Genomic DNA, 12,812 nt, shown 5'->3' with positions numbered 1-12,812 from the left:
ATCTTGCAGTAACAGCACGAAGGCTGAAGCTGAAGTTTGCTGTACCTAGTTTTTGTTGAAATATCAAGAGAGGCAAACTGTCACGCGAGCCCGAGATAGATACATGCCGTGTGCATCCAATAATAAAAGGGTAATCAAATGATAATAATCGAAGGAGAGAAAGAAAATTTATTTTAGCCTGACAACAAAAGCAGGACTGTTTTAATTCGTCTCATAGAGATATAAAATTGAAATGTCAAATCTCTCTCTTCGAAATATTCTTCTTGAGAATATTTCTTTCTCTTACTTGGGACAAATATATATAGCTAATGTTGAGTATATCTTTATATATCTATGATTCATTTCACCCAATTTTCTTCTCTAAAATTTGATTTTTCTAAAATTTCATTGACATACTTTTCGTATTTCCAAATTTCTCCTCAGTTTTCTATTTTTAAATAAGTATGTGCACAATGCAAAAAAAAATTATATAGTATATAATTATAAAAGAAAATTATATATTAAATAATATATATCATATGAATTTTATTTGAACATATATACTATGTATATATAGGATCTTAATCGGATTAAAAAAAGAAATGACATACTTTTGGTCGCCTTATTACCACAGAAAGCTCAAGTGCGGTTTTGAAATATTCATTTGTTACTCTTTGGTCAAAGAGTAACGTGCGTTTAAGCGTGGAATTTGCACGGAAATAATGGAGACCATTATGCCCGCGACTTCTCTCGAATAATTTAATTTGCGCTCTAACAATGTTCTTCCAATAGAAGAGGAGCTTGCCGATATAGCAGCTGTTAGAATCGACGGCTTCGACCGTCGTTTTACGCTGCGCTTTTAATCTTGCTGCAGACCCCGTGATAGATAGCTATCGCGCTACATTGCGCGTTCTATCGACTCATTTCATTTCCGCTGATATTATGCTAATTGGGTTAAAAGCCTTGAAGGGAGACGGCGCGATTGTGACACTGCGCTCTTGATTTAATTGGGTGAGATAAAAGCGACAATATGAAAAGCTATGCTTTGAATATTCATATGGAAGTTCTTTATCCGTTCCTATTCCCGACGTATTGCCTTGCAAATTTTACGCATTTTTAGCGCCAGAGACACGTTAATGTTCAATTAACATCGCTCTCGTTCAAATGACGTGTTCAATTTGCAAAAACGATCGTTCGACCAATTCAAAGAGGAAATTAAAAATATGCTCGCGCTTTAAAATTCCAGAGTCTTACGCGTGATTTTAATTAGGTAGAACAGGATTAATCTGCACGCGAAATTCGAGAAAAGAGGCGCTTGAATAAATATCGCGTGTTTCCGCCTAATGCGATTCATACTTTTTCATTGTCTACTTAGGTCTGGCGGATTCATTAAGACTGAGCTCTTGTGGTAAACTTTCGACGAAAAACTTTTGGTTTCTCCGTAGTCGTCGTTATTCGCAGTGTCACAATGTCTAGTCAATGTTCTTTAAGTCGATGGTAAAACTCTTTGCAATTTGCATTATTGCGTTACTTTACTGCTTTATGTAGAGTCGTTCGTATTTGATCTACATATTATATACGTGTATACTTAATAGCTAGATTTTTTTTATTGAAGCGAATATATATATATATACGAAAGAAATTTTTATTGAGAGCAAATGCAATGATAGAGAAGCATTGGCTGACGATTGGAAGATATCGCGGTCAATTAAATACAATATCGTGCATACAATATTGAATGGCATTTGCGACGTCAAAAGTCACGAGGACAGAAAACATATTCTGAAATCCTGTAGCATATCATCGTGTATAAATTTTAATAAAAGAAACATAAATTGCTTTTCGAAAATCAAAATGATCAGGCACTAAATTATTAATAGAAGCTTTTAAGTTTCCGGGATATAATAAACGCTTTTGTTAGGCGTAACGTAACAATTATGGTAATTTTGGCACGTATAAATTCGCGAGGAAAAGAGAGACCGATAAATGACCCGTTAATTCGGTGTAACTTACCTGCGGCTTTGTAACCATATGCAGCTATATGCGAGAGCAACCATTGAATGCCACTGGAAACCGGTTTAAGCTCACCATTTGGGACACGATTCATTGCAAAATTTATGCTCGCATCGCGCGATGTCGACGCGCTTATACAAAGGCGGCCTGAATTAATTGTCGTAATCACAAACGATGCATACGAATATAAAGAGCGAATTGGTGGAATCAAAGGGATGAGAAAGGAAGGTCGGACACCAGGAAATGATACAATAACTCGGGACCAGAGCGCGGTCTTCTTTCAGATATGTGAACCGCATCCTACATATCGAATATATATGTATATATACATACGAAAGCTCGCGCAAAGCCTTTGTAAAGAGGTTGGAGCAACGCGGGAGTTAAAATGGAAATTATATTACCGTGTAGACTCACATTCATATATTGTACGTTTGTTCAAAAGCTGTTCCCTCCGAACGTTTTGAATAAGAAATACAATAGCGTCCCAGTTATAAAAAATTTCCCTCGACAATAGAAATGTGTCTATATTATGTATTATACTGAAAAATGTGGTAAAAATTTGAAATTGTTTAGTGTGCTGTAAGTTTAATAATTATATTTTAGATATTTAATATCTCGTATATATAAAAGAATTTTTTTTTATAATGAATATCGTATTCCATTTACATAGCGCAGTAATATTCTGTAACACATAATAATATGTACGGCGTCTTTGACAATTTTATTTTGCCATTTTTGCTCGAATATAAAGGCGATTTGCCATTTCACGTAACGTGAACATAAAGCTATGCTCCATGCAGGTACGGTGTCTGTCCTAAATAAGGAGCGAAGCGTCACCTTCGTTTTATTTAGTCATTTTATACATACGAGAGGTATGAAAGTAAAATTCAACATTTCTTACTCTTTAAGATTTGTAATCCAGTTAAAAATATTTTTTTATACATGTGTACAGATTTGGATGTCAATTGTCTGAATTTCTTTGATTTAAAAATTCAGTTAGAAATTCTCAATGTGTTAAATATTTTATTGTCAATCTTACAATTAGTTTCACTGTTAATATTTAGTTTCAAAGTTTTGCTTTCACAGTTTTTTTTTATCGAAAGTACTATATAAAATTTAGTATAACATTATGGCCTTTTCTCTTCTAATGTCTGCGTTTTCGCACTAATCGAGATGCAATTGTGATGAAATTGGCTCAGCGAGCACGTACATTGTGACGTGAACGGATTAAGCGACGATCAGCTATTTTGTGGACAAGTTCCTGCACGACTTACGCCATCGGAAAGTTAATTCGTGTCCTCGGAGAGAATCGGCCGGACCCCGTTTACGAACATAATTTCGGATTCTCGAGAGGGAGAGTAGCTTTCTCGGTGGCATCATCAAGAAATCAACGTTTTATCAAAACCACTTATATGCACATTAAATTAAAAACAGATTTAAAAAATGGAGTCTGAAAATTTGATTTGATAAGAAAATATTTTTTCATTGATAAAACGAATTAAAAAAATTAATACTTTTTTTAATTTTTGAAACGCAAATTGTCCAGGTATTTGTACAAAAGACACGTAACGCAAATTCAAAACTTCTCGCAAGCAAGCGTTTTTAAAGTTTTAGTCATATCGTTGCGATGTAATATGTAATACACAAATTTTGTATTTATATATTCATAAAGCACAGATTTATTAAAAATTAATCGAATCACGTATATTTGGCTGTGACTTGAAATAAAACGCGTCGTATATTAATCTTCGACAGTTTTTAGCTTTCGTCTGCAAATCTCACTGAAATATAAAACGCATTTATACAAAAAAAAAAAAAAAAAAAAAAAAAACACCTCACGCCCATTTTACGGTTCGAAATACAAGAACAAACGAAAGAGATGTCTCTCTTTCTCTTTTCATGCAGGAAGAAGTTCTTCCTGTGTCTTTAAGCGAGATCTCTGGCATGCATGGCTGCGTAGGTGTTAGCTAGCACGCGTGCAATCCGATGCATAATGTATTCGTGTGCAACGAGTGCAACGGAGCAACGCCGCGTGACCGAATTAAAAGAAAGAGAGATGAATTTGAGATTCTTCGAGGGGGTTGTTCTTTATATTGATCCTTGTGAATTTCTTCTTTTTTATAAAAGTTCGGCATTAAAAGCATTAAAGTCTCCCACAATTGTGGATTTGCGTATCATAATCGAGTTGTCGCGAACCTTGCGGATATTTTAAAAATATTTGAAGGTGAAAAACTCTTCCAAACAAATTACTAAATTGCGAATAAATAAAAGAACTTTACTATATTTATTCGCTTCTAATAGAATTTACTATTATGTTTACATGTATTATTTCTTTTTACTTTATAAAAATACTTTCTAGATTCTAAATATTTAAATGTAGCAGATAATTATTCGCACAAAATATTTGACTAATTTGTTATTGTTTTGACCTCTTTCATATTAAATCTAGCTTTCTTTAAATCTAGCTTACACAGTTGGAAAATTTGTGTTTTCTTGTTAGAAACGGTCCCCGTTAAAATTTTTGTGTTAAATATTTAACACATTCATGTGTTAAATTAACATATTGCTGTTGTGTTAATTGAACTCAAATGTTAAATTATTAAAATAACTGGAAAAAAGTGTAAAAATAACACAATGTGTATTTATTTTTAATTTTACACAATAAATATGTTCGATATTATTAGTGACAAGATTTATCTGTTAAAATTTACAGAAAAAAAATGTTAATTTTACTTTATAATATAAGTGGGGATGATAAAATGTAAAATTAACAATTTTTTAAAGTTAATTTTCACATTAAAACTATGTTAATTTAACACAAAATTTATTTCAAGTTTACTTGAAATTTGCATTTATTTTATGTTAAAATATTAACACAATATTCGTGTCATCATTTAACATATCCGTATTATGTTAAATTAACACAAAAATTTCTGTGAACCGTTTGGGACATGTGATATTTGTTAAATTTAAAAATTTTTCAATTGTGTAGCAAACACTTTAAATATATGTATATTCTTTTTTTGCAATTCTGTGCTTTTTTGTCTGACCGATCTCGGGGTCTCTAGACGAACTTTTGCAATATCAAAGTAGACAGTCCCTTGTATATTCAGACAAACGACGAGATCATTCCACCTTGAGAAAATCACACGCTTTCATCTCCGTTTCTACTTCCATTGGGCGATGAGAAATGAGGGAAACGCGTCGCTTGCCATCTACCGAAAACTAAAATTGCGCTACTATCTTTCGATGTAAGTCATCATAACTTTTTATATATATATATGAAAAATTCAAAGTTTCCTATTTGTTTATTTTCGCAAATAGAATTTAGCTGCGAAATTGAAAATAGGTGAAAACGTATCGATTTTTTCCAATGCAATTACGAAAAAAGATATGTTCATATGAATATATACGTGTATCTCTTATAAAAACAGGTAATATAATAGACACTGTCAAACAATGAGAAACAAATCTAAACAAATGATTTTCTTATCAGCATTATTAAGTACAGAAAAATTGATTAACATATCATGAATTACAAGATAAATTCTATGAAAAAAATAATTTCTTTGCGTTTATTGTTATCCAATCCCACTAGAAAATTATTTCTCTAAGATTCTGTTTATCTATATTTTTATGAAATGAATCGCTCCACCGCTTATTGATGAATACCGGCGTATTTCGTTTTTGCATGTAAATGGACCCAACGCGCTCATATTCGTTGATTGAATTCGGTTCCTCTGTCGAGGATAAATTTCGCATTCGTCGAGGTCGGCGCAGAACCTCACGGTAGGGAGCGGAAATCGATCGGTTAGGGCGTAAGACGGAATAGGGAGAAAGCATAACGTGAGAAAGGAAACATCGGGTACTGTACCTCCCTTCTCTCCTCATGCTTACAACCGTGACGTTTCCAATCCTTTTTGTCTAAAACATATGCACATCATATACACACATACACACATATACGCTTAAAGATAGAATAAAAGCACTTAAATCGTTCTGTCATTCCAAATTTCTGAAATTAAAAAAAATGCATAGCGAAAATTCTTGCAAAAAAAAGGATGTAAGCAAACACACCTTTTTTGTTTAATTAAATAATAATACACGAAGAAACGAGATCAAAGAAAACTATACAATCGCGATGTGTCGCGATATGTCGCTTCAATTTTTTTTTTTCATTAAATGGAATACCTATACCTACACAGAGAATTTTCTCTTAGAATTTACCCTGAAAATCATGGTAATCGTGGGATATGGTATGGAAAGAATTTTATGAGAATTTCTATGATTAATATTTATCACAATAAAAATAATAATATTTATTAGTAATAATATCACAATAAAACATATTTGATTAATTTTACTAAATTGCATATAGTAAAATAAATCAAACATATTTTATATTATATTGTAATAGATATTATTATTTTTATTGTGTGTGTGATAAATATTAATTAGAAAAATTCTCATAAAATTCTTACCATACCATATTGTTCCACGATTATCATGATTTTTAGGGTAAATTCTTTCAGTGTATATAATAAAAGTTCTCAAAGAAAAAAAAATTAAAAATCAATGAAGTAATCGAGTAAACTAAACAATGCTCGATTAAAATATAAAATTTACAATATAGTGACCAATCTTTAATATGATTATCACATTATTAATGATATACATAACGAAAAGTTTGTGAACATATTTGTCTACAAATTTATAACATATTATGTGAAAATATTACTTAAGACGCGTCTCTTGATATTTTTAAACACGTAATTTGTAATCCATAATCACAATGTCATTAATTATCACTAATTATATTAAACAATTCAATTACGAATGAATGATTTTAATATGTTATAACAATTCCGCTTTGAAGAGTTTGATTGTTCAAACATCGATGGAATCTTCTTTCTGATCAGATTCTCGCGTTTTATTTCCCGTCTTCAGTTCGCATATTAATATGACACTGAAAAGAGACGCGATCTGCCGATGCCGCATCTTCTTGATTGCATCGGGCGACAATCGTGCAACATGATGCACACGGTGTCATCCGTTTACAGCAGGGTGTCTCCGCTATCTAATAATAAACGGGTCGCGGTCATTGTTGGAATATGGGTCGAACGTTCTAGCATTTATACCGAGGCACCAAACGTCAGGTTCTATGTAAGCGTGCATTTACCGGGCATATTTACTGCAACAATGTTGCGGTAGCAGTTTCCAAGTCTCGCTGCTCCCAAGTCCCGCGGCAAACATCGTCACGGGTGAATGGACCCGAACGAAGCGACATAGTTATTAACTTCGTGCCCGAACATAAGTTTCGAGACTGTACGGCTCGCCTTGCGGGAAATAAATCAAGACACGACAACATGAACGAGAATACTCGATGATACTGTAAAACCAGACGAGCGATAATCTTTTCCTTTTTTTTTTTTTCTTTCAAAGTGTCCAGGTACATCTACCGTAGTTTAAAGTTATAAATAATCGCGAGAGAGGAACTTGATTCCGCGAACCAAGTTTCAGGAAGACAAATGCAGATTCAGAAAAGCATATATTCCCAAGTTGAGTTGGAACGGATCCCGCTTTAAGCGGAATTTTAATTTAAGGCTTCGTTGTATACACGACGATCGTAAATAAACAACCGTTCAATTAAAAAACAAAGAAGAGTATCAGACCGCCCGCGGTCTGATTGCCTTTCGGCAGATAAACGCAAAATTTATCGTGCCAGTTCCGAGTACGAGCTAGATTTGCGGTCCTTCGTCCCTACATTATCGGGTCGACGTGCTGCAACCGAACGATCTTTCGTTACACACGTTTGTGATCCATATACGTATACACTCACAAATACATACGCGTGTATCGCTCGATGCGACAGTCGGATTTGTGGTTTTCGGTGAAACCATTTCCACGTTTTCTCGCACAACACATTTTCCAACCGCGTTGCAAGGGAGATATAGAGAGGAAGAGAGAGAAGTGTGTGTAGCGATGGTCATAGATGGTCGCGTGACAATGTTGTCACACGTAACGCAATTATACGTTAACGGTCCTGGTCTCGCATCCGCGAATGTAATCGAATTGTTTCACGATATGGAAACGCATTCGTAATTCATCGAAGCGAGAGAGTGTTTCTTGCAAAACGCACATTTGAGAGCGGAAATGACAGCGAGAGCGTCGATGCTCTGCATCAGAATAATTGTTTTAATATACGTCGTTACGTGTAAAAATTACCGACTCGCGTATCGGTATCGAAGATGCATAAAAATTTCGACTGTTCATTCCGCGATATCGTTATTTATCTTCATTCGCGATAATAAATCTCCACAGCATCCCGCCGGTGAGACGCGATAGAAGAGATCGTTGAACTTTCCGCCGTATTACGAATATATTAATTATCGAATTAATGGACAACGTACTAATCTATCTTAACTAAACGGAAGACCGTCTTAACTTAATATCGTTTTACCTCAGGCTCTTGGGGAGATTGTACGAAGTTAGGACGGGGGGTAAGGAATGATTAAAGTCTCAGAAGAGGCTATCTAACCGTCTAACGGCTGCCAGAACTTATACAGGCGTCTAAACCCAAAAATTAACACTGAACGAATCAATTAGACGGTTAGTTGGATCAGTTAATTACAAAAAGGATCGACGAAACCGAGATTTTTTAAAAATTGCATCTGGAGAATACATAGGATATATTCGTTCATATAAATTAAAAGTTTTTCGAAATTTCGTGCAGGGACAAAAAGATACATGTTATCATATTATATATAAATATATAGATTTAATAAATAATATAATTAATATATTTTAATATCACAGCTACTTGATTTTTATGCTTGAATATCAAGTTTATATTATAAAAACAATTTTTTACATTTTTTGATATTAATGTACATTCAGATGTGCTTCTGTGATTTCCATGATCTTAAACTGTAGCTAGAAATTTATTTTACATTTCGTGAACACATATAGATAATTTTATATATAATGGACAATATTTAAAAAATCGTTTTATCTAATTAATAGTCATAACAATCATAATGGTCAATATCGCGATACGTCTACGAGTTGTTAAAAAGCTACCTACAGTAATAATTTTCTTTTTGTTTTAGGTAGCATGCAAGGGCGCAAAACTCATTGTTCGCCGGTCACAAGGCGATGAGAAGCCTGAATGGAGTCAGAGGAAGTTTCAGAGCCCCCTGGGGCTCCTATCGATGTTCCATTTATAGAGCAGCGCAGTCAGATAAATCTTGTCATTGCACTTAAGCCGATCTGAAGCCGATCCCTCTATTTACACACACCGACAGATATTCAGATCAACATTTTAATCAGAATACCGCAGAGAATAATCTAGACCGGAAGATAGATATCTCTCCGGGAAGCGCCAAGTTCTGGAACGAGCCGAAACACACGGATCTATATAGTGAAACCTATGCCAAAGATCTACTCTTATGTCAATTGATTTACGCGAAGAAACTTCGATAAAACCCCATAAGTTACGCGCGCTCCAAGGAAAAAGAAAATACTTGACGAATTCATCGAACGACACATAGATAACAAAATTTCGAGATGGCGGCACCAGTGATCGAGAAGAAGCGTTTCTTCTGCCGTGAGTGGGCCTTCACGAAGCTGTCGCATTGTCTGGAACAACGGCCGCAATCAAAGACATGCGGTGCTTTAATCGTGGGCGGACCAGGAAGCGGAAAGACGGCTCTCTGCGCCGAATTAGCGTGGCCGTCGAATGGCGCTTCCGCGAGGCATCAGCGGTCCTTGAATCGCCGATTGTTGGCCCGACACTTTTGTCAAGCTAGAAGCGAGGCTTCCCTGTCGCCCGCTCAATTCGTGCGATCTCTAGTCGCCCAATTGCTCCAGGCCAGCTGCTCCGATGGCATTCATCATCGATCGTCGTCTATATCAACCTCCTCGCCGACAACATCCTCGACGGCGACCACAACCACAGTCAGCACGACCATGATACTCACTGCAACGGCGACAACGACGGCGACTACAACGATTGCAACCCCTACGATGGCAACAACGACGGCGACAGCGACGACAACCGTCACGGCTACCGCGCCGCCTCTCACCTCCAGAGAAGCCATCGCGGAGGCCTACGCCGAGAAACTGCGAACCGATCCGGATATACAGGCCGCGTTGCAACCGGATGTTCTAGACCGAGATCCGGACGACGCCTTGAAAAAAGCTCTGTTGTTTCCGTTGTTGGAAGTGGAACCGCCAAAGAACTGTCTCTTCCTGTTGGTGGACTCGATCGACGAAGGCCAAACATTGAATCCACCGCAGACTGGCACTAGGGACTCGCGAAGGGAAAACGATAACGTCAGTCGCACGATAGCTGAATTACTGGCTAATCACCACCATCTGTTCCCACAGTGGCTCTTGTTAGTCTGCACAGCTCGACGACAGAGCAAGACTATCTCGCGCATGTTCACCGGCTTTCGCAAGATCTCGCTGGACGATCTGAGAAAGTCCCAGGTCGTCAGAGACGTTCAGCAATATATACTCGCGCGGCTGGATCAGGAGGATGCACTCAGGTAAATGACGAGATTCTCACATTATCGTCGTCCGTGAAACTCGGTTATTATTGCAGTAGTGTATAATATCGTATTAAATTTGTCGACAATTATATCTTCTGAAAAAGTTGATTTAAATCTATCAAATATTTAATTAATAGAAATAAATTTACAATTTAATAATGCAATTTTTTTGCCTACTTATTGTAAATTTAATGAATATTTTATTACAATCTATATTGAAATTTAATGTACAAATTTACAATTTACAATTTACATGTAAATTGTAAATGTAAATTGTTAATTTAATTGTAAATAACATAAATTTAACATTATACATTTAATATTATAAATTATTTTGTAATTTTTTATGATTAACATCGCAATTTAATGTAAAAATTTACAATTTACATTAAATGTATAATAAACAGCGAAATAATTTGCATTATGTCATTAAGTAATTGCGTTTCACTAATATTTTTATAAATTACTTTCTCAGACAACATATTTCGCGTGATACCGCCGAGATGTTGAACCAGTTGCATATAAAGAGCAACGGTTGTTTTCTGTACCTGGAGAAAGTGCTCGATGGCGTGGCGGAGAATTTTATTGTTCTGCGCGAGGTGCGCGAAATTCCGGGAACGCTGAACGGCCTATATCTCTGGCTCTGCCAACGACTCTTCAGCAGGAAGCAATTCAGCAAGGTGCAGCCTCTTCTTAACGTTATACTCGCCGCTAAATTACCCATCACCCAGGAAATTCTATACGAGAGCGTGAAGACGGCCTGCGTCGGCATCACCGTGGAGGATTTTAATCGCCGGCTTCATCTGCTGCGCCGAGTGATATCGGTCTCGCGTGCCGGTGCATTGATGCTCTTTCACCACAGCTTCGCCGAATGGTTACTCGATGTTAAACATTGTACTCAAAAGTATCTCTGTTCGGCCACCGAGGGTCACGCTATGCTGGCGGCCTATTACACTCTTCGCGGTCCCGAGCTCAATCCTGATGAGATTTGCGTGCTGGCTCAACACTTGCAACGCGCGATTACGAGCGTTCCGGCTAACACCACTTTAGACGTCCACACGCTTCAAGTACTCTGGATGATCGGTAGTAACGCGCCCGTCGAAGGCTGTTATTTAGATAGCTCCGAGTGTATTCTCTGGCCCAGGCAGGACGCAAAGCTTCTGAGACTGCTGATTGACGCTGGCGCTAAGCCCTCTGAAAAGACCGTCGATGACGACGCTAGCAAAGATGCCGTTTCTTCTAGTCAGGTAATTTTTCTTTTGTTTGTTAAAAACAGATTTCATAAGGATGCGAGAAAAAAAATAGGCGACTTCTATTCAATGTACTAAGTGTGTACTTGAGACTCTTAGCGCGCTCTTATATTATAAGTATATCCAATATTCTATTCGACGCAAGCAAACATTTATTATAAATTATAAGTAGAAAACTACGATCTTGTTGAATTGAGTTAAAATTTAATAAATTTTGTGCATTTGACGCGCTTTAACCCCTCTATTTCTTTTTATTTCTGCTTCTTCAACATGTTTTCTTAATTGTATTAATTTCGATAGCATCATAAATAAATATATAAATGTATTTTTTTAATTATGAAAGTTTGTTAGGAAATTGTGGTAATATACAGTAACATCTAGTGATAAAAACGTGTGAGTCATATCATAGAATATGATAAAATATAATAAAATATGATAAAACAATTCTATGTATCTAATATATTAATATCTAATCTATATTTGTCATCATAATTTTTTTTATGATAAAAGAAAGCAATATAGGACATAGAGATTATAAATGTCATTAAATTATGTATCGTCATTAGTCATTAGTCATTATGACATGATTTCTATTACATTCAACAGTATTTCGCCAGACCATAGTATACTAATTATAATAGAAAATAATTTAAGACAAATACAATTGCGTTTTCTATGCAAGGTTTCGCAAGATGTAAGTCCTATTGATGAATCTCCAAATGAACCATTGACGGAGCTTCTTGGTGAAAGCGGAGATATCAATCAAGCAGATTCTTATGGACGAACGGTGCTGCACACATTAGCCGCCGATGGCAACGCATCTTTGCTAGAGTTGGCACTTGCAGCCTGTCCTCAGGTACACCTTATTTGTAGATTAATACAAGTTTTGAATAAATACAGAAACTAGCTATTTATTAGACAGTTTCATAAAATAAAGTCCAAATAGTCAAATTATGTTATACTTGAGATTATTGATCAATTAATTTAACATTATTTAGAGAGATATATACATATACTT

At 35.8% G+C, this 12,812-nt stretch overlaps 1 protein-coding gene across 4 annotated transcripts in view; it reads left to right on the top strand.

The window, feature by feature from the left end:
• The window catches only part of LOC145935493 (uncharacterized), a 59,007-nt gene that overhangs the window by 40,175 nt on the left and 6,020 nt on the right, over positions 1-12,812 (top strand). For 3 of the 4 annotated variants that reach the window (XM_083036906.1, XM_083036907.1, XM_083036904.1), the window contains 3 exons: positions 9,102-10,541; positions 11,020-11,791; positions 12,477-12,650. In XM_083036906.1, coding sequence (XP_082893032.1) covers positions 9,559-10,541; positions 11,020-11,791; positions 12,477-12,650 — 1,929 coding nt within the window. In that variant the 5' untranslated portion in view covers positions 9,102-9,558. The remainder of the gene's footprint in view (positions 1-9,101; positions 10,542-11,019; positions 11,792-12,476; positions 12,651-12,812) is intronic. The other variant, XM_083036905.1, reaches the window with a different exon arrangement.

The sequence above is a fragment of the Prenolepis imparis genome, unplaced genomic scaffold (assembly GCF_030444845.1).
Source record: "Prenolepis imparis isolate NDT839.2.m4 unplaced genomic scaffold, iyPreImpa1.0 SCAF_4, whole genome shotgun sequence".
Taxonomy (NCBI): domain Eukaryota; kingdom Metazoa; phylum Arthropoda; class Insecta; order Hymenoptera; family Formicidae; genus Prenolepis; species Prenolepis imparis.
The sequence above is the reverse complement of the archived record's forward strand: the minus strand, read 5'-3'. Positions and strand labels throughout refer to the sequence as shown.